We start from the raw sequence: 27,555 nt of genomic DNA on the forward strand, positions 1-27,555 counted from the left end.
AGTCTTGTATACTTCTGTCAAGTTGCACACAGTTGGCTTCTGCAGACTCTTTCTTTATTCGCAAGATCTTGCAGGCATCTGTGAAATAGGTGGTCATACCCTTTCTTCTGTTCCCACCCCTGGGACTACTCTAGGACGTCCCACAGTCTGTCTACCAAAGTAACAAACCAGAAAACTAGACCAGAAAAGTATTTTCCAGGGAGTACTCCAAAAATCCTGTGTTCTTGTTGGGTGTAATAGCTACCCCACCTTTTTGTTTACCATGCAAGGGAAGGGGTAACTTCTAACGTGAAGAAACTGGCATTTTTCACGTCCGAGGTGCACCCGTTTGGGATTCGTTGTCGCCGTAACGCTGTCAAAGTAAAGATAAGATTGTTTCTGTAGTTTAATCCCACGTGTCCCAATGCCCTTGTTTTTATCGATCTCATTTAGTAAGTTTAATACTTTTAGGTTTTTCTCATGAATTAAGTATTCTAATGCCAAGTAGAGGAAGTATGGAGCAGGCTCATGGGCTAAGCCTGCTCCATATAAAGCGGGTGTCAGCTGTATGTTACAGCCGACACTACACTGTAACAAGCGCAATCCTGCTCTTTTAACCTCTTAGATGCTGCTGCCAAAAGCGACTGCGGCATCTAAGGCATCAGAGGGGGTGGCCCCCAACGACGTGATTGCTGGCTGCCGATGTTTGGCATGGCAGCTTGAGGGGCCTAAAAAAAGGCCCCTAGGTCTGTCCTCTTTGTACAGTCTCCAGCAGGGCTTAATAGACTGTCGAGATCCCAACATACTGCAATGCAGTATATAGTGCTGGTTCAAGCCCCCTAGGGACTAATAGTGAAAATAAACTTAATTTAAAAACCCCCACCCCAATTTTTCCCCTAAAGCATTGTAAAAAAATAAGCATAATTGGTATTGCTACGTATGTAAGTCTGAACTTTTACAATATAACATTATTTAACACTGAACACTGTAAAAAAAAAAAAAAATTTTTCAAATGGAGAAAATCAGAATCTGTTTGTATGGTCACATCATCTCCAACAAAAAATGGAATAAACAGTGATCAAAAACTTGTATGTATCCCAAAATGGTACCCCAAAAAATAAGCCCTCATACCACTCAATCGACGGAAAAATTGTCATGGCTTTCAAAAGGTAACCCAAAATCCATTCTATTTTTTTAAATATTTTTTTTTTCGGTGGGATTTTTACGCAGCGTGTGGAAGATTTGTTTAAAATCTCATCCACTTTGCTTCTATTGTAGTACCCTGTAAATTTTCCAGAATTAAATAGGTTGCGGAAAATTTGCAGTATTAACGTTACGTGTGAACCAGGCTTTAGGGTGTAATTTTGCAGTAGCCTTGAGGTGCCAAAGCATTAGGAACACCACCAAAAGACCCCATTTTGTAAACTACACCCCTAAAGGCATTCATCTAGCTGTGTAATGAGCCTGTTGACTTCACATGTGTTTGCACCATCCGATGCATGTTTTCTTCAAAGTGACCATAATATGGGGGGAAAAAAAGACAGAGCGCTCCTCTGGGCTAATGCTTCAGAAACAGGGTGGTCAGTGAAGGCACTAATGTGTAGAATACTCACCTTTTAGAGTTGTGCTAGGTGGTCGGCACAATTCTATCAAATGTATGGCCTTGATGCTCCGTATATAGGCAGTCTGCTGGCCCTCAGTGAACACCGGCGGCTGGAGAATCAGCGGGAGTCTGAAGATGTTCCAAATGATTTTGAAAAAAAATAATCACTCTTAGGCCTTATTTACACGAGCGTGTGTGTTTTGCGCACGCAAAAAACGCTGCGTTTTGCGTGCGCAAAAGGCACTTAACAGCTCCGTGTGTCACCAGTGTATGATGCGCGGCTGCGTGATTTTCGTGCAGCAGCCATCATTATGTCACTCCGTTTGGAAGTTTGTAAACAGAAAAGCACGTGGTGCTTTTCTGTTTACATTCAGAGTTTGACAGCTGTTGCGCGAATCACGCAGTTCGCACGGAAGTGCTTCCGTGCGGCATGCGTGGTTTTCACACACGCATTGACTTCAATGGGTGCGTGATGCGCGAACAGCGCACAAAGATAGGACATGTGAGTTTTGTTTTTTTCAGCGCAGTCACGCTGCGCAAAACTCAGACTGTCTGCATGCCCCATAGACTAATATAGGTGCGTACGACACGCGTTAAAAGCACGCGCGTCGCACGCATATATATATATATATATTACGCTCGTGTAAACTAGGCCTTAGTAGAAGGCGCTCCTGAGTATCCGTGAGTAGAAATATTTATTTTTAAAAAAAAAAAGAAAGACCTGCCTCGACTGGGGATTTGGCTCAATCTTTCATATAAGCGCAGGAGCGCCTTCTATTAAGATATTTTTTTTTATTTATTTTTTCAAAATCATTTGGAAGCTTTTCTGGAAAGTTACATTTTGCCATTTTTTCATTTAATTTCAGTGACAAATATGTTGTGCTTCAATCAGGAGTTTTATTTATTTATTTTTTTCTAATGCTGGTATAAACCCCTTAATAACCGCCGATAAGCCTTTTCACGGCGGTCATTAGTGTGCTTTATTCTACAGCGCCGCCATTCCATGGCGCTGCATTAGAATAAAGTAAACAGAGCAGGGAGCTGTCAAATCTCCCTGCTCTCAGCTGCCAGAGGTAGCTGAGGGCTGGGGGTGTCCCTGCTCGACCGGGTGAGATCGATATTAGGATCGATCTCACCCGTTTAACCCCTCAGATGCGTTGCTGAATAGCATGCACTGCATCTGAGTGGTTATGAAGAGAGCGTGAGGGAGCTCCCTCATCCCACCGACACCCGGCGATAAGATCGCCGAGTGTCTGTCTCCAATGGCAGCCGGGGGCCTAGTAAAGGCCCCCAGGCCTGCTTGTAGCGAATGCCTGCTAGGCTATGCCGGAGGCATGTCCTAGCAGATGCCTGTCAGTTTTAAACGGACAGGCAGTAATACACTGCAATACAAAAGTATTGCAGTGTATTATAATAGCGATCGGATGATCGCATAGTGAAGTCCCCTAGTGGGACTAGTATAAAAGTGAAAAAAAGTTGAATAAAGTTAATGAAAAAAAAAATGAAAAACCCACTTTTTCCCCTTTACAAAATGCTTTACTATTAAAAAAAACAAAACACAATAAAGCAAAAAAGTTACACAGATTTGGTATCGCCACGTCCGTAACAACCCCGACTATAAAGCTGTTACATTATTTAACCCGCACGGTGAACGCCGTAAAAAACAATGGAAAAATTGCTGTTTTCTGTTAATCCTGACTTTAAAAAAATGTGATCAAAAAGTCGCATCTACTCTCAAATGGTACCAATAAAAACTACAAGTCGTACCGCAAAAAAAAATCCCTCACACAACTGCATCGGCGGAACAATAAAAGTTATGACTCTTTAAATATGGAGATGCAAGAACAAATTTTGAAAGTGTTTTTACTGTGTAAGTAGTAAAACCTACAAAATCGATACAAATTTAGATTCGTTGCGATCGTAACAACCGGCTGAATAAAGTTATTGTGTTATTTATACCACACGGTAAACGGCGTAGATTTAGGGCGCAAAAAGAGTGGTGAAATTTCAGGTTTTCTTCTATTCCCCCCCCCAAAAAAGTTTAATGAATAAATTATATGTACCCCAAAATGGTGCTATTAAAAAGTACAACTTGTCCTGCAAAAAACAAGACCTTATACAGCTATGTCGACGAAAAAATAAAAGTTATAGATCTTCGATTGGGACACTGGATAAATGGAAAAAATGGCTTGGTCATTAGGGCCGAGAATGCAAGCAGGGGGAAGGGGTTAAACACATGCTGGTGAATGATTTGATCTGTATTTTGAAGCCAAAATCAGGTGTGGATCCACACTAATTGAAAGATTTCGATTTTCTCTTCTCATCCAATCCTGATTTTGGCTTCAAAATACTAATGAAAAATACTGACTCTGCATTGTGTGCATAAGGCCTTATCTCTGCTTTCCAGAAATTAGTGAGCAGTGGATGGTGTAAAGGGAAAATTTGCAGTGATACCATTTCAGTGCGCATTGTTCCCAGCTTGTACCGCTGGAGACAATACCGCTGGAGACAATACCGCTGGAGACAATACATGAAGTGTTAAGCGGGTTCTCCTGTGTATGGAAATGCCATATATAAGTAGACCTAAACTGCTGTTTGGGCACAGTGTAGGTCTCAGAAGGGAGGGAGCGCCATTTGGCTTTTGGTGCATGGATTTTGCTTGGCAGTTTTGATGTACTCTACTGGTATTTCAGTTTATGTGGTTGCATTTGTAAGCCGGGTGGAGGGCATAAAAAGATGGTATATGGCACAAGTCATGGTTCTTGGGGCAGATGTTGCACTGAAATCTTATCCATTCTTATTCCTTTTTAGAACACACTGCATACTTTTTATTAAAAAAAAAAAAATATAGGACTTCCGGTTCCGGCGCTGACATGTGAGGAGGGTGCAGAGAACGCTCCGGGCTAGACTGACCAAAATAAATCGACTAACACAGCATCCACGACCGAAATCCGGTATTAAATCTTACCTCAGCTCCAGCATCAGTCTGAGGGGAAGAGCGGAGCAGCCAGGTGATAAATAAGTCCGGTGTTCGGAGGAAACAGACGGAAGCGCAGCATCAGCCCGGCGCTCCCGCGTGATCACTCCCGACATCGCCAGACGGAACAAGACAGAGTCGGAGGCATCTTCCTCGCCATATGTAGAGGTACGGCATCAGGGAGCGAACACAGGGGAAAATTCACGCCACGCAAGCCAGTCCATAACGGCTCTGAGGAAAGAGGAGGAGACGAGGCATACACTGGAAAAAGTCGGGCGCCATTTTGCAGCATGGCCGGGGGCATGACGCAGCGGTATTAGAGAATAAGGCAGACGGCTGAATAATCGATCAGTGTCGGGGGAGTCAGAAGGAATACCGGTGATAGCCCCAGTGAAAACACTCTCAACACGGTCAGACAGAGGCAAGTGAAAAGCAGATTATAACAGGAGCTAAAAGAAGGGAAAGCAGTGACCAGCAAAAGAAAATAATCGTACTGTGTATAGACAGTTACACATAAGCGCTGCTGAAAGGTGCATAGAGATCGACTGTGGGGAGACAGAAGCCATTTTAGGATACAATCCCGCCTCCCAAGAAGCCTCTTTTGGTTATTGTGACCAGGTCAAGAGCTAAAGTGCGTGCAAGTACCTCGGGGAACAAGATGCCGCCAGTAACCCGCAAAGATAAACAGCCCACAGGACATTCATCCTCAGAACACGAGGATCAATTATCGGATGATGATGGGATGGGAACAGCTTCTGGCGCGGCAATGACACCAGTGATCGATTACAAAAAATTGGCCAGGGAAGTGGCTAAGCGTATAACGCCGGATATACAGGACACGCTAGCAAATACGATAGCGGCCTCATTGCAGCAATTTCAAAGCGAGCTCACTCAGCATGGGGCACGGTTGGATGAAGTGGAACAACGTATCTCAATGCTTGAAGACGAAGCCGCAGACACGCACGGGACACTTCAGGAGCTGATGGAAGAGAAGCAGAGGATGGCCCTCAAAATAGACGACTTGGAGAACAGGTCACGGAGAAACAATTTACGCATAGTAGGTCTTCCAGAAAACATACCGGTTGCACAGCTGAAACGAATATGCGAGTATGACTTGCCAAAAATGCTGAACATGAACGGGCCGTGCAAGGTTGAAAGAGCACATCGAGTGGGGCCAGAACGACAACAGCAGCAGTCACAAGCAGGAGCTGGAAAGAGAGCCAGACAAGTCATAGTAAGATATCTGGACTATTCTGACAAAGAAGCCCTACTAAGAGCCTATAAAATGCGGCAGGGACCGGCGAAGCTAAATGGAGTACCAATCATGATATTTGGGGATTATTCAGCTGAGGTGTCCAAAAAGCGCAAACAATTCAGCAAGATATGTACCGCTTTTTATAACAAGGGATTGAAATTCCAACTCCAATATCCGGCGATATTGAAAGTTACAACGCCAAGCGGAACCTTGCAGATCTACACCGATCATCGAGAAGCTGAAGAAGTTTTCAAGGACTTGTTGCAGGAGGATCTATCGCGGAAGGGGACAAGGTCAACGTCAGAGAAGGAGATGCCAGCACAAGTCCAAACCCCGTCAATGAAAAGTCAACCACCAAGGGAAAAAAGAATGACGCAGACTCCACGAGTAGTGAAATAAAACACCAGGACTATAATTTGATGAGACTTTGGAGACTGGCCTGTTTAAGTGAAACGGGTAGAAGATGGGTGAGCATGACAGATGGCTCATCTGAATATTCACAAATATGAAGGGCGTCGGGGGTGGGATTGACTCCTGGGGGATGTGATCTGTAATGTTGTTATGTGGTCGGAGGATAGAATCTATTTGGTTAGGAAAGCGGGAGAAAGCACTATGTTAGAAAAAAGTGAAGTTTTGAAAATAATGGGTGCGGGAAGGCAAGGGACCCTTGGGGATAGAAGGGAAAGTTATGGGATTGTTAAAAGTTTTGGTTTTACATCAAAGGACAGAAGATTAATAATATACAAAGCAACCACAAGGGAGCTAATTAGTAGTAAAATTATCAACACAATTTGCAGGTTTTGGTTGATAATAGGAGTGGGATTAAGAGATATGCATGGTCAACATAGCTCAATGTTGTTAGTTGTTTTATGAGAATAATAACATGGAACGTTAAAGGATTGCTGTCCCCCCATAAGAGAGCCATGGTATTGAGACATTTGCATTCACTAAAAGTTGATATAGCTCTGCTTCAAGAGACGCATCTGGAAGATAAGGACTTTTTCCGTATGAGAAAGTGGTGGGTAGGAGAAGTCTATGGGTCAGCTGCAGTTAAAAAAAAAAAATGGAGTGATGATCCTAATACATAAAAATTTAACATCCACAACACGCTCACAGTATGCAGACAAGGAGGGACGCATAATACAGCTCTTACTGGACACACCGGCGGGGGAAATAAGCATATATGACATATACGCCCCCAATACAAGCAACCGTGCGTTCTTCCAAGAATTGCAGGATAAAATTCTGGCGGACACAAATGTACTGAAAATAGTGGGGGGGGATTTTAACTCGGTAATGGATCCGGCTGAAGACAGGCAACGAAATCCCCTCGCACAATCTCTTGCAACAGACGACATCCTGCCGAACTTTACACAAGCCACAATGCTGGGGGATAGCTGGAGGCATATGAATCCAGATGGTAGAGAGTACACTTACTTTTCGTCACAACATAAATCATGGTCCAGATTGGACTATATTTTTTTGAGCTCACACTTGATACAGAGATTGGAGCAGGCGGACATAAAAAATATGGTCATCTCAGATCATGCTCCAATGAGCATAATGCTGACTGACACATACCCTAAAGGGGGGGATTTCATTTGGAGATTTCCGACAGTGCTAGCAAATGAGGAAGGATTCCAAGAGCTATTGAGAGGTTGGTGGTTAGAATATGACGGGGACAACGCGACACACAGAACAGAATATGCATTATACTGGGAAACAGCGAAGGCGGTACTGAGAGGGAGGATCATGGCTTATGCTGCATTCAAAAAGAAGCAAACGTTTCAGAAATATAAGGAATACAGTGATGGTCTAAGGGGGGCATATTCCAGCTTTCAGAAAGACCCGAAGCCAGACAAACAGAGACAGTGGGTAGAAGCCAAGAGATTGTTCGAGGAGTGGCTAGACAAAAAGGAGAAATATGGCAGATCAATTTACGAGGCGGAGCTTTTTAGGTTTGGAAATAAGGCAGGGAGGCTGCTAGCAGGATTATCAAGGGGCTTTCGGCCGCGCTCACATATCACAAAGTTAAAAGATCATACTGAGCAGATGCACACGGATCCTAGGAAAATAAACGACATTTTGAAATCCTATTATCAGACATTATATAAAGAAGGACAGACGACAAACACTACACAAGGAGACCAGTTGCTTGATAGGTTAGATATGCCAACTTTGAGCACAGATCAATTAGACAATCTTAATACGCCAATTACTATGGAAGAGCTACAAATGGCAATTAAGGGACTACCAAGAGGTAAAGCTCCGGGACCAGATGGATACCCGGCAGAGTTCTACAAAATAATGATAGAACAAATAACACCAACATTATTATCCTATTTTAACTCGTTGATGCAGGGAACCCACATACCAGCAGCGGCAAATATGGCGTACATAAAGGTATTACCCAAAACAGGAAAAGATCTTTCGCAACCGGGTTCGTACAGACCCATATCACTAATAAACCAGGACCTTAAATTAATATCAAAGATAATGGCAAATAGATTGGCGGTCTTGATGCCTCAGTTGGTGGGAACATCACAAGTGGGCTTTATCAAGGGTAGAGCTGCAGTCACTAACATCAGAAAGGTCCTGGGAGTGATGGATGAGATTAAAACTAGGCCATTGTCATGTGACCAATCAGCTCTGGTGGTCATAGATGCAGAAAAAGCCTTTGACAATGTTGAATGGCGATGGCTAAACATGGTCCTGGACAAGTTTAATGTAAAAGGGAACTTCAGACAGTATCTGAGAGCACTGTATACGGAACCTACTGCAGCAGTCTGCACGCCGGGATTCAGGTCATCGACATTCGCATTACAGAAGGGTACGCGACAGGGATGCCCCTTATCGCCGTTGCTATTTGATCTGGCGCTGGAACCCCTTATCAAGATCTTAGAAGGTGATGAGTTATATTCGGGGATACACATAGGGGATAAGGAAGTGAAGTCAGCAGTATTTGCAGATGATATTCTTCTGTTTATGTCAAAGCCCAATCTACACTTACAGAAGGTCTTTGACCTGATTAGGCATTATGGTTCTTTTGCGGGGCTTAGGATTAATCCGGCAAAGTGTGAGTTGCTGAGATTATCACAACATAATCATAGGGAAAACATAGAAATTCAAAAAACAGGTATCAAGGTAGCGACATCACACATAACATACCTAGGGATTAAGATAGGGCAAACGGCAGAAACTCTGTATAAACTCAATTACAAACCGCTTTTCCAGAAAATAACTAATGAACTTATTAGATGGGCAAATTTGCCCCTTTCGCTATTTGGTAGATGTCATCTGGTTAAGATGATATCTTTTGCAAGAATGTTGTATCCACTCCAGACATTGCCCATTTTATTGAAACATAAGGATGTGAAGGACTTTAATACTAAAATATCGAAGTTTATTTGGGCAAATAAGAGACCCAGAATCGCAATGGCGAAATTACAAGGCTATCACTGGCAAGGCGGGATAAATATACCACACTTAAGGGGATACAATATAGCCAGCTTATTTAGACATGTGGCGGACTGGCTGCAGCATTCTAGTCACTATTCAAATTACGAGTTGGATAAGGCACTGGCGGGACCTCATGATCTCGTCTCTTTACTACATACTAGACTAACATCGCTTCCTAGACATGTAAAGGGATCAGTGCTACTGAGAGATACTATAATGTGCTGGAAGGAGGTGAGGAAAAAGATGGGGCTGTCATATCAGTTATCCAAATATCTACCACTATGGTCACACATAGAATTTCCAGCGGGGCAATCGAGCTCTCTATTCACAGCATGGAAACAAAGGGGAATTGAGACAGTAGGCAATGTACTTCATGCTACGGAGGCCAGATTATATACATTACCGGAATTAGTAGAGAAATTTGAAATTTCCCCGAGCCATTTCCTTCAGTATTTACAAGTTAAATCGTTCTGCACAAAACTGGTAAGGAATTTGGAATCAGAAATTACAAATAATGCATTTGATGAGGTGATTGGAGATGAGACACATAGGACGTCACTGTCGATGCTTTACAAAACAATAAGAGAATTGTACATCCGAGTAGCTCCGAGAGACCAGTTTGCATACTGGAGACGCACCTTGAACATGCAAGACGTTAAAAGTCCTCTTTTGGAGGGCTGGAAGGTAGTGAGGAAATGTGTGGTGAATGAGGTGTGGAGAGAATCACACTTTAAATTAATGCATGCGGCAATTTATGCTTTCAATATTCCAGCAACGATAGCTAATACCAGCAGAATACATGCTTGTCCAAAATGTAGTCAATTAAATACTGATTTATACCATGGCATATGGTCATGCCCAGAGATACAAAAATTTTGGAGGAAAGTTTTAGATTATGTTCAGCTACTATGGAACAGAGAGATACCAACAGACCCTATGTTGTTGCTCTTTCACTATAAGGCGATAGCTAGTGCAGAAGTAACAGAGATTCAGATGCATATTCCCCCACTGATGCATATAATATTTCTTGTAGCCAAAAGATGCCTGCTAAAAGGATGGATTGAAAGCAATATCCCCTCAATACACCATGTAACTCAGCAAATGAGAGTCTGTATGTATTCAGATAAAGTAGAAACGACAAAACATAAGAAACAAAGAACCTCAGGTTTTTTCAAACGATGGAGGCCATTTATAGAACAGTTGCCTGCAAGAGAGATAGGGGAACTGATGGAGAACTTCAGATATACTTCTTGGTATCTTACAGAAGATATTAAAGGTACTCTGGGAAGCTTGAAAGTGCATTGATGGAAGGGAATGAATAGAGGAAAGGAGAGGATGAAAGACCAGGGGAAGATAGTGGACAAGGAAGGGGCTTAAGTGAGGGCCAAGACAGTAGGGCGTTGAGTTCAAAGAGACAGAGATATAATAAAGGATAAGCTTACTAAGGTACAAGGTCTTTAATGTGCTCAAGAAAGGGAGACAGAATATAATAAAATGATGTTAACCCAAGGAACGACAAGACCTCAAATATTGCACTGTGTACGCTCCTGCGTGAGTTAAAGAAGACATCTGTCTGAATGTAAATATAATGTTGTGTTTGAAGTGTATTATGATTGTATGAAAACCAATAAAAATGTTTTTCAAAAAAAAAAAAAAAAAATATATTTGTCTGCCACAAGGTGTGGTTGGACTCAAGTGGAATAATGACCCCAAACACACACAATCCACGCAAATGGTTGCAGGTACCCAAAAAAATCTAGCACTTGCTATTCTCCATATTTGAGCCCAAATGAATACCCGTGGTGTGTATTGTCCAAAAGCTATTCGCAAATATCAAAGCACTGGGAATGTTCTGCATAGAGGAGTGCTCAGATTCCTCAACAATGGAACTCGTGTTGACCCAACTCTGCTAATTATTATTATTATTTTTTTTTTAGGTTAGAAATGCCGAACGTTTTAATGCATCTGGGGTCCTAATCTATCCAGAGCCTACTGACTTTGTGTTTCCTGATCAAATTGCTGAAATTGATTCTCCGTTTGGCCATGTGAGTTTGTGTCGTGTTTTTTTTTTTTTTTTTTTTTTTTTTCTTTCTGAAAGTGCTTGCTTCTGTCAAGTGGCTCAGATCAGTGGTGTAGAGGGCTAATAATTTATAAAATGGATTGCTGGGCAGAATGTTTTTGTTTTACATATTTTTGCTTTTCCTATGTAGGCTCATTTTGGTACTGGTGATCCTTTCACTCCTGGCTTTCCTTCATTTAACCATACTCAGTTTCCACCATCAAAATCTTCAGGACTCCCAAAGATTCCAGTTCAAACACTTTCCAGTAGAGATGGAAAGAAGCTTTATGAGTATGATCAGTTTGTTTTTTGCTTAACCCAAACCTGCAAATCGGGGTGGGGGTGACAACTATATTTAGGCCATGTTGTGCTTTTAAAAAGAGCAAAAGAAAAAAAATCTTCAGAGCTACTGTGCGAATGGGATATATCAAAAAGTTACCCATCCAAACCATATGAAAATGGTACATGTACTTAAAATGAATGAAAATGGGCAAATAATGCTGGCATTGGACACCTGTTGTAGACCGGGTATTGTCGTAACCACTTAATGCGTAATAACAGACATGTTTCCTCTGATTACTGTATAATATTTCAACAAGTGTCATTCACTTATGCAATCCCAACAAAATTTGGTGTACCTTATTTAAAAGGGTTTAGCGCTCTAGGAGATTTTGCCCAGACTGTTTGGTTCGGTATATTTAATGTTTCAAACAATTGTGGTGGTCTTCTTAAAAAAAAAAAAATACACTTAGCAGGTGTTACCAGCATGTGATCGGTGCACCCGTTGAACGGGTAAATTGTTGTAATTCATTAGGACAGCTGATGGAAAACAAACATCGCTTTATCAAATACAGTTGTGGCTTGTCACTTATTACTGTTACTTTAAAGCTAACTTGCTATATTCTAATATTCTGTTTGTTTATTCTAGAAAACTTGATTCTGCTGGCTGTCCAAGCAATTGGGAGAGTGGTTGTAAGCTTGGCAACCAATATAAGGTTATGCTCGAAGTAAACAATACTCTTGCTGAGAAGAAAATTTACAATGTCTTTGGTGTTATTAAAGGCTTTGATGAACCAGGTAACTTTTAAAGAATAAAAATTAAAAATGTTTTGTAACTTTCTAGAGAAGCCATTTAACCAATTCCATATTGTTCTGTATTTTTGCAGATCGTTATGTTGTGGTTGGGGCCCAGAGAGACTCCATGGGCATGGGAGTATCCAAGGCAGTTGTTGGGACATCTCTGCTTGTGGAGCTTGCTCGCATGTTATCAGAAATGGTTAATGGTAAGTTCTGGCCCTCTTTTTAAAGCAAATGTTCACCTTTTGAACAATGTTACAGTTCGTTCATACTGTTACTCAATCTTCCGAACTGAATTACTAGTAGATCTATAGAACTTTTAAAAAGTGGTCAAAAGTTAACCAGCATTTTGTCTGTATTCCCATGTTTTAATGCCTTAAAGGGGTTTTCCCACGGACTAAAAATACAGTTAAATGTGTCCATAAATGGCAGTTATACATTTGTGCAATTACATGTCATTTTCTAAAATGTACGGTTATAAAGATATATTATTACCATGCCTCTGTCAGAAGTTTTGTTGTGTTACTGGTTGCCCTTGGATCCGACCAGAAGCCATTCCTCTGGCCATGGTCTGGAAAAGACACATCCAGACCATAGTATGGCTTTGTGGTCACTTTCAATGTTCTCATGAGCCTGCTTTATTTCGTTTGCACTAGGGAACTTCCGATTATTCCCGAGTGCTTGTCCAACTCTCCGCCTGCACTCGGAAACGGTTGCCAGTTCTCGGAAACGGTTGCCAGTTCTCATGTTCTTCTGCTAAATTTGTATTTCAGCAAGACTGTATGCACCCGGGAACCGGCAGTTGTTCCCGAGTGATTCTAATTTACTATTTTAAGTTTAAGACTGACCATTCAATAGTGGTTGCCTAAATTAACTATTCAACGGGGCATCCTTAGCTTTATGGCAATGCAGGAGGACACCTGGATTGTGCATTGGGCCGAGGATCACGTCCCAGCCCCATCAGCGGTTCACATGCTAGGAGTGGGCAATTGGGCTGAAGACTTAACAAACTTGAGTGGTCTCTCCACTCTGAGGTCGTGTTTTTTTTTTTCCTCGAATCTGCCAAAAGTGGGTGACTTGAGATGTGGACCTGTCAGTGTCCCATCTGAACCACAAGTTCAAGCCTAAGTGGCCAGAGCTTGAGACCCGCTCACTCTTGTTGTGGAAATTGCAGCAAGGTTTCAAGCTTCTTTGATCTTTTGAGGTTCTAAGATTTTGGGGTCTCTTTGAATCGGACATCTAGACCACACTGAAGGCTTGTAGACCACAATCGGCTAGTGTGTACCATTGCACATGATGAACTATTTCTGGTGTCTGGAGTGCAGCACACCCACGCTTGTGTTCCTTTTACTTTCAAATTCTATCTTCCGCTAGTCTGGTTTGGAGTTAGGTCTCTGGCAGAATGGACAGGGCAAAAACCTGATGCGTTAAGAAGGAAAACCACCCGAGATTAAAAATCTAGACTATGCTAGGGTTAAGACTTTATGCAGGCTGTGGCCCATTGCTCCCTGAGATTTTAATTTTCGTCCTGAATATCCTTCGGGCCTTTCCCTTCAAACCTTTCCATGGTTCCTCTCCTCTCTCAGATCCTTCCCTGGTAGATCATGTTCTCTTTGACCATTCTCTCTATCAGGAGTCTGAGTTATCTGCCCTCTTCTGTAAATCTCCACAAGGTGGCCTTCTTACTCTTACATCTATGAGGACCTAGTTCTCACTTTCTTCTGTATTGTTCCTTTCCATACTCAGGAGCATTTGTGTCAGTCTCTATTTGGTTAGGGCTGTCCGCTTCTACCGAGTCCTTTCTTTTAGGTTGGACGCCCTACTTGTGATGCCAGAGATTCCCCACAAGGGTATAAAGGCCTCCAAAGCTACCATTGCTTGCTGGATTTAGTCTGAGATCACGACAGTTTAACAGCAAGTTCCTCCCTTTCGGGTGACTGCCTGCTCTGTTTGCTTTTGGTACATCCTGGTTCCAAGCATCAGTGTTGTCTGAAAAGCTGCCACCTGGCCTAAATATCTTTACAAAGCTCTACCAGGTTCAAAACGTGGCGTCCACCGTAAAATCCTTCTCTCTAATTTATTGGGGGACATGGACCCCACACTCCCTGGCTATGATTGGTGGACCCTGGCTTGCTTTAGATTTTCTCCTGGGACCAGTATATGTTTAGTTTTTTCTTTGGTAAACCCCCGCCACCTTCCAAGTTGCTTCTCCATGTGGGGGTGGGGTGTCTTGTTTTTTTTTGGGGGGGGGGGGGGCTTTTCGATAGCTGTATACACTATCTAGGGCTAACAGGATTAACTAACAGAGGTTAAATATTTTTGGTTTGTGTGTGGTGTTTGAAAAAAAGAAACACAATTACTACTTTTTTTTTTCTTCATATTTTCTACAGAGGGGTATAAGCCCAGACGGAGCATTGTATTTGCAAGCTGGAGTGCAGGGGACTTTGGCGCTGTTGGTGCAACTGAGTGGTTAGAGGTATCTTTCATTTTCCGATGTCCTGTTTTAACCGCACAAGGCGGACCCCCCCCCCCTCTCTGTTTCCAGAACCTGAAATTGTTAAATGACTCATCCAAGTTTCCATCGGCGCAAAAACCATAGGCTTACTTCCTACTATATAGAGATTTACGGAGTAGTCACAGAAATAAGTATAAATTTATCTAAATGTTCGACAAACTTGTTTGGATTGGGGGGGGTCCGAGCACTGAGACCCCCACCAATTGCTAGAACGAAGCAGCTGAAGCGCTAGTGTGAGCCCTCAGCTGCTTAGTTTCTGTTCTGCTTTTTCCAGAAAGCCGATGTATCAGTGTATGGGCTCATAGACTTTGTATTGAGTCCGTACACCGATACATTTATTTCACTACGACACGTCAGTTTGTCGAACATTTAGCTACATGTTAATGGTCTCTACATTTTCTAATGTGCATTGCTTTCATGTATGTTCTTTTGTTTTCTAGGGTTATCTTACTACTCTGCATCTTAAAGCAATATCCTATATTAATTTGGATGCCATTATCCAAGGTAGGTTACATAAATTTTTTTTTGTTAGCATATTTTATATGCAATATGTGAACTTTTGTACTACTTATACTGATCCTAAAAATGGAGTGGCTTTGTAAGTACTTAGGCTGTTACTCCGTCTCAGTACATGTGCTACCCAAGTGCTGCCATTTCAACTCTGGATTTTGTTTGTTGGAAATTTTCAGCAAGCTTGTCAACACACCCCTAAGGCCTCATGCACACTTCCATCACCGTTTTCACAGCCGTTTCTCACGAATCTGTGTGTCCATTATGGTATCCGTGTGTACTCAGTCTGTTCCGGTTTCTGTTTCAAATGGATGTTGTGCTTCCGTTAAAAAAAAAAAAAAGAAAAAAAACTGAAGGTATTGAACTTCATTTGAACTTTTCACATGTCCCAGTCTGTAAACTTTGGCATGCCCTGTCGTTACTAGGGCAACGGATCTGTAAAAAAAACGGACAGCACGGAAGCCTATCGTGTGCCGTCTGTTTTTTCTTTTTTTTTCTTTTGATGGACCCATTGACTTCTATGGGCCCCACGGTCACGGAATCATTGACAAAAGTAGGACATTCTCTACTTTTGACGGAACGGAACAATGGATCCGTCAAAATAATGGAAGTGTGCATGGGCCCATTGAAATGAATGGGTCGGGGTGCGATCAGTGGCAAAAATGGATAGCACCCTGAAGGAAAAAACTGAAGTGGGCATGAGGCCTAATAGATTAGTGGAACTCCTATAAGGTTTTTGTTTTTTTCCCTGCCCCAGACCGCTACAATTTCTGATATGACTTCTTTGCTTAGAATGCAAATGACAGTAAGTTCGGTGCAGGCATTGTGCCAACAACAAATACTGGGAGATCCGAATTCTGCAGGCTTCAGGATTGCAGATACAGCTGTTGGCTAGAATATGGACTATAATTTAAAAAAAAATATATAATTTCCCCATACGAAGCTTATTTTGGAAAGTCTAAAGAAAATGTGTGTGTGTGTGTGTGTATATGGAATCGCTACATTCAGAGCAAGGCATACCCCACAAAAAACCTGCCAAATTAGTGGTTTTGTTTTGTTTTTTTTTAATTTTGTTTTTTGATCATCTTGAAAAACAATAGAAAATTACAAAAAATAGTGTGTACGCCAAGGTGGTACCAATAAACTACAACTCGTCCCGCAAACCAAAGGCCTTACTCAAACTCCTTTGACTGAAATATAAGTTATGGCTTTCGCAACATGGAGAAAAAAATACTTTAATTTATCATAAAAGAAAAATTCCTTTTTCTACACTGATCCATACTCCTTTTCATCCTCCTGAAATGTTCACTCACTCAGAATCGGGATTCTCTGCTTTACTGAGATAGTTACAGCTGCCCATACAAGTCTATGGGGAGGGGAGGAGAAAGCAGGAGACCAGCTACTATCATGCTAGTAAACAGAAACTGGGAAGCATGATCTTTATCTTTCTACTATAGAGAAACCGCAGCATGGAGGACGTTCTACAGCAATAAGGAGCTGTGTATCTGTCAATCCAGCACTAAGGTTAAACACAAGAGCAAGCAGTGGGGTCTGTTTCCCTCTGAATCTGCTCGCTGTCCTTGGACTTCTATAAGCAGCTGTTACATGATGTCTCAGTGAAGCAGTGACTCAGTCTTTTACGCTATTGGTGAATTCTTAGGCCTCATGCACACGACCATAGCCATGTGCACGGCTGTGATGTTCGGGTCGGCCGCGGGCCGTGCATATGGCCGCGTGCATTATTTCCTATGAGACTGGACCGCAGAACACTGACGTAATAAGACCTGTCCGTTGTTTCTGTGGTCCAGGCTCCTGGGCCATCCACAGACCGTGGAAAGCACGGTCGTGTGCATGGGCCCATAGGAATGAATGGGGCCGCAATTCTCCCGTGGGTTTTCGGGGAAATTGCGGCCGCAAAAGCACGTTCGTGTGCATGGGGCTTAAGTGAACATTATAGGAGGGGGGGGGCTGATAAGTGGAGAGATGCATTTTACTGTAAAAGTATATTAAAGTTTCTTCACTTGTACTGGTGATTTATGGAATAAGGAAAGTTGCTTTATAATTGGAGGTACACTTTAATGTGGTGCGATGTTCGTTTTTTTTAAATTTTATTTCCTTTCTTTTAAGCAGTAAGCACATTACACGTCAATAGGCACTGGTGTTTTCACTTATTTTTGATGCTCTGCAAATTACTGAGTGAGCTGGAGACATAAACTGAAGTGATTTCCATGCTCTGTCTAATCTTGATCTAGACCAGGGGTGGGCAAACTTTTTGACTCGCGGGCCACAATGGGTTCTAAAATTTGACAGAGGGGCCGGGCCAGGAGCATTTGGAGGGAGTGTTTGGGCCGGATATACTAAAGCATTAAATGTAGTGTGTGCAAACCTCATAGCACAGTAAGAACACTACAACCCAATTTATTAACTGTCTTTCAAATTTGAAAAATAGCCCTTATCAGTTAATAAATTTGTCTCAAGGAATATGCAAGATATGGCATTTACATACTATTTCGCAGATACTGGGAGGAGGAAATGTAAATAGATTAAAATAACATACGCACTGTGATTTATCAAGATTGCGTCTGTTTTTAATAAGTTTCAATCGAAGGTGCAAAGTTAAAGAAATCAACATTTATTGAAAAATGGAATCACTTTCAACATTCAAAACATATTATTACACAACGAAATACTCAAGCTCAATAATATCTACTTGTGTTAAACTCCGCAAAATCATGTATGGATTGTCCTGACCGCGCGCTCTACAAACTCGCCACGGACACCCTCGCCTTCACGCGCAAACAGTACACGTGTATCGTTGCCAAGCACACAGACATAGGCTGTATTAAATATCCTACCTGCAGCTGAAGGGCTTAATGGTGACGTGAAACAAAGTGAAAATTAAAGTGAAATAAAGAGAAATACGCGCCACATTAACAACGGTCAATGTGTTTTGAGTGCGCCATCTATTGGGAAAACGTGGGCATTGCAGGGAAAGGGGAAAAAAAAGGATGTTTTTACTATAATTTGGACAAGTTCGGCGGGCCGGATTAAAAAGCCTAACGGGCCGTATGTGGCCCGCGGGCCGTAGTTTGCCCATGTCTGATCTAGACGTTAACGATTAACTCTGCATTTTAAGAGGATTTGGCATATTTATGCTGCCTTGTTTAATGGCAACGAAGAATTGGCATAAACTACGAAACGTTGCCTAATAATTCAGAGCACAGTGAAATTTAGCCTTGGTATTTAGTCGTATACTTGCGGTGTGCATCCAGTGCTGACATCTTGAGTCTGCTGATTGACACACTTCCCCCTATTACTGTGTATAGGAAGAAAACTGTTTTCAGTACGGTAAAGTTCTATGGGTTGATTCACACAGCCATTATTTTTAAAGGCCCGTGGATACTGTAAAAAAATCTATTTTTGGCAGTTTTTATATTTGGAGACCCACACTGATGCAAAACGGCCGTGAAAAAACGGACAGTTCATCAGACAGGGCAACATAAAAATGTGGGATCTGCTTTAAAGAGGACCTGCCTGTTCTGACATGTATGGGGAATGCAGGTATTTACTAAAAAAAAAAAACAAATCTAGAACATCAGTTCTTGGCCCTCTGCATTGTGCTTCTCCTCCTGGAAATGTATGAATAAATTGACAACTAGGTATTACAATTCCACTTTCCATTGAAACTTGTCCCTACATATACACGGACACTGTCCAATCATTGCTAACATCCGGCTATGGACACTAGTGACAATGGCAATAGTAATGCCTAGTTGTCAATTTATCCATACATTTCCTGGAGAAATAAGGTGTTCACATCAGCTTTGGGCTTCTGTTTATCTGTTTCATTCGACCTTTTTGTCAGAGGAACCGATAAACGGAAACCATAGCTTCCGTTTGCATTACCATTAATTTCAGTGATCATTTTCTGTTTGTTTCTGTTCTATAAAGTTTGCTTTTGTTTGCGGAAACCATAGCATAGCCAACTACGCTACTGTTTCCGCAAAAAAAAAAAAAAAAAAGATTTACGGAGCAGGAATAAATAAACCAACTCCAATGGAAGCGTTACCACTGGCATCAATGGCAATCCAAATAGAAGCTATGGTTTCCGTTCATCAGTTCCTCCGACGGAAAGGCCAAACAGAACCGATGAATGGAAGCCCAACGCTGATGTGAACAGGCCCTGACACTTTGAAAAGGTGGTTATTTTATGTAGAAAGCAAGTATTTACTAAAACAGACTTGTCAGGACAACTTTATAGGGTTCCTGCAGTGCACGCTTATTCTTTCCACACCACAATTATAAACTTTGGTTGCATTAATCAAAAATGTTTTTTGATTCTTACAGGTTCTGGATCACTGCAAGTGTCTACTAGCCCACTTATGTACAACATGATCCTAAAAATCCTGAAAGAGGTAACATTTGGTTTGTCTAACTCCTCCTCTAACATTTACATATAGATCTCTTGAAATTGTTGTACATTGCAGTTTTTTTTTACTTTTTGGGTCTCTACACAGATCCCTGATCCCATGACTAACAAGATGATCTCTCCAGAATTTAGGTGAGACTTTACATTTAATGGCTCTGAATGCCAATGGTTTTTAATTTTATTAAATTAATGTATTTAGTATTTTTATGCAACTTTTAAAATCTCTTCTTAAAAACATTTTACTTTGACATACAGCTTCTATGTATCCTGTATACATAGAAGCTGTATAGTTCTATCTGAGCAGCGTCTATCTGTTCAGCTGAACTGACACAGGATTAAGCTAATATCTATCACATCTAAGTTCTTAACTTAAAATGTCATAGTTATTAGCTGGATCCTGTGTGTCCGATTCGTTCAAAGCCGAACCATCCGTTCAACTGAACTGACGGAATCGGCTTGGACAAAATGATACGTAGAAGCTGTATCTTAAATATTTAAAAAAAAAAAAAATAGGAGATTTTAAAAGTTGCATAAACACTAAGCATTTATTTATTAAAAAATTTATTTAGAGGTGTGCATATACTTTTTAAATAGTTCAATTGTGTTGAACAATAGATTAAAAAAGATGTAATTTTTTTTTTTGGTATATTTACAGCATAAAAAAATAAAATGAATATCCTTTGTAGGGATGCACGGTGCATCGAAACTTCGATACTGTTTCGATACTTTGCATCCCTAAACGGTTCGATACCGCTATTTCCTGTATTTCGATACTGAGCTGCGCAGCCGCACAGCTCAGTATAGTAATACATGAATGTATGGGAGCGCGGCTGCGGCTGTGTAATTCAGCCACAGCCCCGCTCCTGAGTCATAAGTGCGCACGGTCAGGATGATGCGATGTGGCCAGCGCTGTACTTATGAGCGGCGGCACTGAAGACCGAACATGGCGGGCGCGCTGCAAAACACCCCCATGTTCTGTGTTCAGTGCCTGAACTGCCGCTCATTAGTGCAGCGCCGGCCGCACCTCCTCATGCTGACCGCGCGCGCACTTCCTGTCAGGAGCGGGGCAATGGCTGTATTACACAGCCGCAGCCCCGCTCTATAATGGCAGAGATCTGAGAAACCTCTCATCTCCGCCTTTATTCCCCTGAATGCTGCGATCACAGCTGACTGCAACATTCAGGGGAAAGTGAGCAGGGGGGATGCCCCTGGATCGCGTCACAGGGAATTCTTGTGACGCGATCGAGGGCCATACCATATATGGGCAGAAAGCCCAGGGTCTATTGACGGACCCCAGGGCTGTCTTACCATATTTCATGTTGTTAGGACATACCCAAGTATGTCCTAACAACTGCCTGTGTATTATCCGTCCACAGGCTAATGTACTGGCACATATCTGATATATGTCAGTACATTGAAGTTTAAAAACAAAGTATTGTTAAAATTAAAAAAAATACACATTCACCTTTTTTACAATAAACATTAAAATAAGTCTCAATACATAAAATATTCACACATTCAGTAATGGCGCGGACAACAATGTTTCTGCATCATTTATGATGTGTGCGCTGTAAAAAAATGAAATAAACACGGCTTTCATTCACTTATTATTGTGAGGCAGGAGGTGCGATGAATTTACCCTCCATGTTCCTCACATTAATAGTAATTAACCCCATCATGTACCTCGCACATTAACCCATTATGACTGAGAAACATGATGGGATTAATTACTATTAATGTGAGGCGCGTTCAAAATTCATCACACCTCGCGCCTCACATCAGAAAACGGAAGAATTGATTTTTTTTATTACTGTTGGCAAAAGTATCGAAATTGGTATCGAAATCGCAATACTAAACGAAGTATCGGTATCGAAGTCCAAATTCTGGTATCGTGACATCCCTAATCCTTTGGGCTTTGGCCACGTGGCAATTTTTGGGCATATGACAGTTACAATAAAATTGCAAATTACCCCAACCTGAAAGTTTCTGTATGGGGGTTTTGTGGCAATCAAGAATTCAGAAATTGATCCAATTCTTTAAAATTAGCACCTATAGGGAAATGTTGAGGTAATGTGATTTTACAGAAACCACCACTTGGCCAAAAGCCATTTTTGAGACCTAGCAAGTAAACCGACTGCATGGCTACAAGAAACATGTGGAGGCTTTTGATTTTTACCAAAGAGTTTTGGTAAGTATTTACTAAAAGGATAGCAGAACTTTTGCAGATGCCAAACGTTTTGTTTTTTTCCCCCCAGTTTAAAAGCAATGCTTTGCATTTGCAAAAAAGTTGCCATATACCATACATTTGGTCTGCCCGAACAGCTTCCTTACACAGGCTAATGTTTGTTCTACCACATGTAATGATCTGTATTCAAAATCACTTTTATGGGATTAAAACCAGGTCTGCTGCACCAATAGTGAACTAATATTACTTCCTAGTAAGTGTACAACTGGAAACGGGCCTAAACTTTTGCACATGTCAGATGGTTTTACTTTTTCCACACTGATAAATATACAGTATCGTTTGCCGTATTTAAGTTCCCTGCAGAGGTTGTGTTAACAGATTTTCAGTTCAAAAATAGCTTTTTAATGGTGTACTGTTTTTCAGTTATGGATTCTCCATGGATGAGGCTGCATACCCCTTTCTTACATATTCTGGTATTCCATCTGCATCTTTCCGTTTTCAAAAGGTAACTACAAACTATTTGTGCCTGTGTAATTGGGAAAGACGCTTCGGGACCTCTTTCGCGTCGTCCAGACTTTTAAACATTTAAAGAGAATCGGTCACCAGGTTTATGCTGCCCTATCAGAGGGCATCAAAGTGGTGCCAGAGACCCTGATTCCAGCGGTGTAGAACTTGCCTTGAAATGTTCAGCAGTCTTCATAACTGCTGTTTTTCTCCTTCAGTGTGAGCCGAGTAAGGAGTCCTGTCAATGATGGTCTCACACTCAAGAGTCCTCGATATTCATGAGCTGCATTTAGCTCTGCCCACCCGCAGCTAATTAACAGTTTTTGCCCTATACTGTGCATGGGGAGAAAGCTGCCAATCAGTGGGCAGGGCTAGCCGCAGCTCATGAATTCAAGCTGCTGAAGGAAAAAATATTGTAATCAAAACTAGTGAACACTTAAACATGAGTGGAAAAAAGAAATGCCAAATCAGCAGCACATCACAAATGCCAGAACCATAAGGAAGAGTTTTACCGTCTACAAACTTGGTGCACGCAGTGTCGAGCTGTAGCCATTCCAACTTCCGACTATCTGGAAAAACCACAGAACATGTTCTTGAAATGGCAAAAAAATACTTATTTCACCATAACATAGCGACATTTTGACCCAAGCATGGGTCTTTCTCACGGTTGGGTCGAAATGTCCCTATGTTTTGGTGAAATAAAGTGTTATTGTTTTTGTTAAACGTGAGCGATATACAGCTTTGCTTTGCAGGGTCTCTGGCACTACTTTATTCTTTCCCCAGGGCAGCATAAACCTGGTGGCAGATTCCCTTTAACTCCTTAACGCCGAAGGACGGATATATCCGTCCTCAGCAGCTGCTAGTTCGCGCAGGAGGACGGATATATCCGTCCTGTGATAGCGCGGGTACTGAGACTGTACCCACACGATCAGCGGCAGGAGCACGGCTGTTACACACAGCCTGGCTCCTGCTGCAACTGCCGGAATCTAAGCGCGCTCCGATTCCGGCAGTTTAACCCATTAAATGCCGCTGTCAATAGTGACAGCGGCATCTAATGTGTTTGACAGAGGGAGGGAGCTCCCTCTGTCACCCGATCGGCGCCCCCACAAACAAATTGCGGGTCGCCGTCGGGTTTCCATGACAGCCGGGGGTCTAACAAAGACCCCCAGGTCTGTCTTCAGCAACTGCCTCTTAGGCGATGTCGGAGGCATGACCTAATAGGTTGCCTGTCAGTTTTACACTGACAGGCAATAATGCTTTGGTATACGAAGTATACCAAAGCATTATATATGCGATCGGCACATCGCATAGTGAAGTCCCCTGGTGGGACTTAAAAAAAAAAAAATGTCAATCAGTTAAATAAAGTTTGTGGGAAAAAATAAAATAAAATTAGTCAAAATCAAATAAAACTACTTTTTTTTGCCCAAAAAGTGGTTTTATTCAGTAAAAGTGTCAAAACAAATCACACATACACATATATGGTATCCCCGCGATCGTAACAACTTGACCAATAAAATGAACACATTAATTAAACCGCCGCATGAACGGCGTCCAAAAAAAACGCAAAAAACAACGGCAAAATTCTCTTTTCTCCCATTCCCCCCATAAAAAATAAAATAAAAGTTAATCTATAAGTCCTATGTACCCCAAAATAGTAATAATGAAAACTACACATTGGCCCGCAAAAATCAAGCCCACATACGGCCACATCGACGGAAAAATACAAATATGACGGCTCTTGGAACGCGGCGATGCAAAAACAAGTAATTTTTTTCTAAAAGGGTTTTTCTTGTGCAAACGTAGGAAAACATATAAAACCTTTACATATTTAGTATCCCCGTAATCGTGCCGACCCATAGAATAAAGTGAACATGTTATTTACGCTGCATAGTAAACGGCGTAAATTTATAACTTGAAAATCAATGCTGGAATAGCTGCTTATTTTCAATTCTCTCCTAAAATAAAGTTAATAAAAGTTAATCAATATATTATAAGCATCTAAAAATGGTGCAATTACAAAATACAACTCGTCCCGCAAAAAACAAGCCCTTATACGGCTATGTCGACGGAATAAAAAAAGAGTTACGACTCTTGGAATGCGACCGTGAAAAAACAAAAAATAATCCTTGGTCATTAACGTGCAAAATGGCCCGGTCATTAAGGGGTTAAGTGAGATCTCTAAAGTATTTTGTTTTCTATATCCCAATTATTTTTGCACATTTTTTTTTCCTCCAATTTAGGCAAAAAGACCTTATGCATATCTTGGGACGGAAAAGGACACTTACCAGAATTTTAAGAACTTGGTTGATGTCAACAGTATGTGCAGGACTGCTGCAAATATTACAGGGCAGATAATTTTGCGTCTAACACATGACCACAAGCTGCCACTGGACTTGACTAAATATACAGAGGAACTTCTTAGAAAAACTATGGATTTCAACAAGCAAAGGAGCGCACTAACTGTATGAAAGTTTGTTTGGTGTGGGCCTAGTTGGGTGGCGGTGGGTCTAGATGGGTCTTTAAAATGTACAACGCTGTACACAGAGCCTGGACTCAAACATGGTTTTGTTTTTCCCTACTCTATCTTTAGCGCATACAACTAAACTTAAAATGGATGAATTCTGCGTTGGGTGACTTCAACAGGGCAACTAACTCACTCAAGAAAATGTTTGTTGAATCTGACGTGGAAAACAAGCCTTTCCTGCGTTCTCTAAATGATCGGGTTATGAAGGTAAAACTTGTGTAACCATGTTTGTGTGCATGTGCCATGAAAGATGATTTCTTGAGGGGCCTTTTTTTTTTTTTTTTTTTTTTTTTGTGTCCTCCTATCTATATACCCTCTGAGTCTATTATGGACCCTAGGAGCAAAAACCCTGAGCAACTCATATTGAATTGTGAGGGAAATATTGGCTGTAGGGGCTGTATTGTGGGTCCATCTCAACACCACGAGCCCTAAGCTGAAGTGAAGGTCTGGCCAATTGTAGCCCTAGACCTCGTGGAACTTATTATTATTAAGTGATTGTGATATTTGTAAGCATTTTATTCACCCCTTCCACACTGCATTTAAGTAACCGAAGGCCAGGGTTGGTTGATTTGGGGGTGGGGGGGGGGGCAAAAACACTCTAGTCATATTAGTCTACAGTGACATACCAGAGCCTACATACACAGCTTTTTTATTTTATTTGTTCTGGGCCTCTTTCTCCTTAGGCTTCTTTATGGAACTTCAAAAAACGGCAGTAAAAAAAAACACATGTTCAAAATGATGCTAGATAATTGCGTGTTCCGTTTTAAAAAGGCTGGCATTTTTGATGCCGTTTAAAACCTAAAACAAACCGTGAAGAGGATTTAATTTGCCGTCTGTCTTTTTGTAAGGCTTTATATTAAACATCTAAGTCATTGGGTTTTTATTTTCTCTTTACAGGTTGAGCACTCTATGCTGTCTCCTTATGTTTCTCCTAAAGAATCCCCATTTCGTCATGTTCTCTATGGCTGTGGCAATCATACGTTTGATGCAGCGAAGGAACACCTAGAGTTACTAAAAAACAACGCTGCACAATTTGACGAAGATCTGTTTAAAAACCAGTTGGCTCTTCTTACTTGGACTGTACAGAGTTCTGCAAATGCCCTGGAGGGTGAGATCTGGGAAATAGATAACGAATTTTAGAAAGATACTGTACACGTCAAGTGAAGCACTTATTCATTCTGCCCATGCGTGAGGGTGGGTTTGTCATCATTTAAAAACCCTATTTTTTTATTTTTTATTTTTTTTTATTTTTGTCCTATTTATTCACAAAGCCAACTGTTAAATTAGTCAATTACAGATATTTTTTTGCTTTCTGTGCCATAGAAATACTAGCTACTGGAATAGGGGTGCCACATCCAACTGTGCACAAGGTTGGCATGTTCAAGGTCGTACATTCTTTTGTAATTCAACACACTTTGCTATGCCCCCCCCCCCCCCCCCCCCCAAGAAATTAACTGTAATGCAAGATTTTATACATACGCATATCCCCTTTTACAGTCATTTTGTACTTCGTCTCAGAATGGCTTCAGATATTGGGTAAAACTGGGAATATTTAGCAGTGTTCTGAGGCAGACCTTTACCCCAAGGTCGGAGTCAGACGAGCGTGTGCGTTTTGCGCGCGCAAAAGGCACTTAACAGCTCCCTGTGTCAGCAGCATATGATACGTGACTGCGTGATTTTCGCGCAGCCGCCATCATTATGACACTCTGTATGTTTGTAAACAGAGAAGCACGTGGTACTTTTCTGTTTTCATTCATAGTTTTTACTGCTGTTGCGCGAATCACGCTTGTCCTACGGAAGTGCTTCCGTGTGCTGCGCGTGTTTTTCACGCACCCATTGACTTCAATGGGTGCGTGATGCGCGAACAACACACAAATATAGGACATGTCGTGAGTTTTACGCAACGGACACACGCTGCGTGAAACTCACGAACAGTCTGCACGGCCACATAGACTAACATAGGTCCGTGCGAGGCGCGTGAAAATCACGCGTGTTGCAAGGACATATTACACTTTCGTCTAAATACGCCCTAATAGTAAGCAACTTAATTTGTTTATTGGCTGCCTCCTTAAAGTTGGGCTATGTTAACACATCAAATTTTTCCTGAGGAAAAGTCCGACATGGAATTGTCTGAGCCTGCAGCAGAAATCTGGGGCTGACCCTCTGATTTCTGCCGTGGTTTTGCAGTAAAACTAGCCGCGTTTCTGCACATGTTAGCCCCGCTGAAATTTCTGCCTTGTATGAACGAGGTGCTCTCCCATTTAAGAAAATGGGAGGCTTTTTACAAGCGTTTTCACGCCGATTCTGACATGGACAATGCGTCTGAATCGACATGAAAATTCCACGGTGTGAATACCACCTTACAAAGTTGTCAATTGCTACCCTACCTGCAGTGCAGGAGCAGTAATTATGTGAATAGATTGGTTTAAACAAGCAGGGTTCTTACCTTCTATTTAGCACTGAATACTTATTTATTTAT

The 27,555-nt window shown here is 41.6% G+C and overlaps 1 protein-coding gene across 2 annotated transcripts in view; it reads left to right on the forward strand.

The window, feature by feature from the left end:
- The window catches only part of TFRC (transferrin receptor), an 87,020-nt gene extending 60,708 nt beyond the window's left edge, over nucleotides 1-26,312 (forward strand). For both annotated transcript variants that reach the window (XM_075861809.1, XM_075861810.1), the window contains exons 8-19: nucleotides 11,211-11,318; nucleotides 11,484-11,623; nucleotides 12,261-12,409; nucleotides 12,499-12,615; nucleotides 14,800-14,885; nucleotides 15,365-15,428; nucleotides 19,782-19,849; nucleotides 19,952-19,995; nucleotides 22,472-22,553; nucleotides 24,793-25,014; nucleotides 25,143-25,283; nucleotides 25,974-26,312. In XM_075861809.1, the coding sequence (XP_075717924.1) occupies nucleotides 11,211-11,318; nucleotides 11,484-11,623; nucleotides 12,261-12,409; nucleotides 12,499-12,615; nucleotides 14,800-14,885; nucleotides 15,365-15,428; nucleotides 19,782-19,849; nucleotides 19,952-19,995; nucleotides 22,472-22,553; nucleotides 24,793-25,014; nucleotides 25,143-25,283; nucleotides 25,974-26,216 (1,464 nt within the window). In that variant the 3' untranslated portion in view covers nucleotides 26,217-26,312. The remainder of the gene's footprint in view (nucleotides 1-11,210; nucleotides 11,319-11,483; nucleotides 11,624-12,260; nucleotides 12,410-12,498; nucleotides 12,616-14,799; nucleotides 14,886-15,364; nucleotides 15,429-19,781; nucleotides 19,850-19,951; nucleotides 19,996-22,471; nucleotides 22,554-24,792; nucleotides 25,015-25,142; nucleotides 25,284-25,973) is intronic.
- Nucleotides 26,313-27,555: the final 1,243 nt, after the last annotated feature.

Source organism: Rhinoderma darwinii, chromosome 4 (assembly GCF_050947455.1).
Source record: "Rhinoderma darwinii isolate aRhiDar2 chromosome 4, aRhiDar2.hap1, whole genome shotgun sequence".
Classification (NCBI taxonomy): Eukaryota; Metazoa; Chordata; class Amphibia; order Anura; family Rhinodermatidae; genus Rhinoderma; species Rhinoderma darwinii.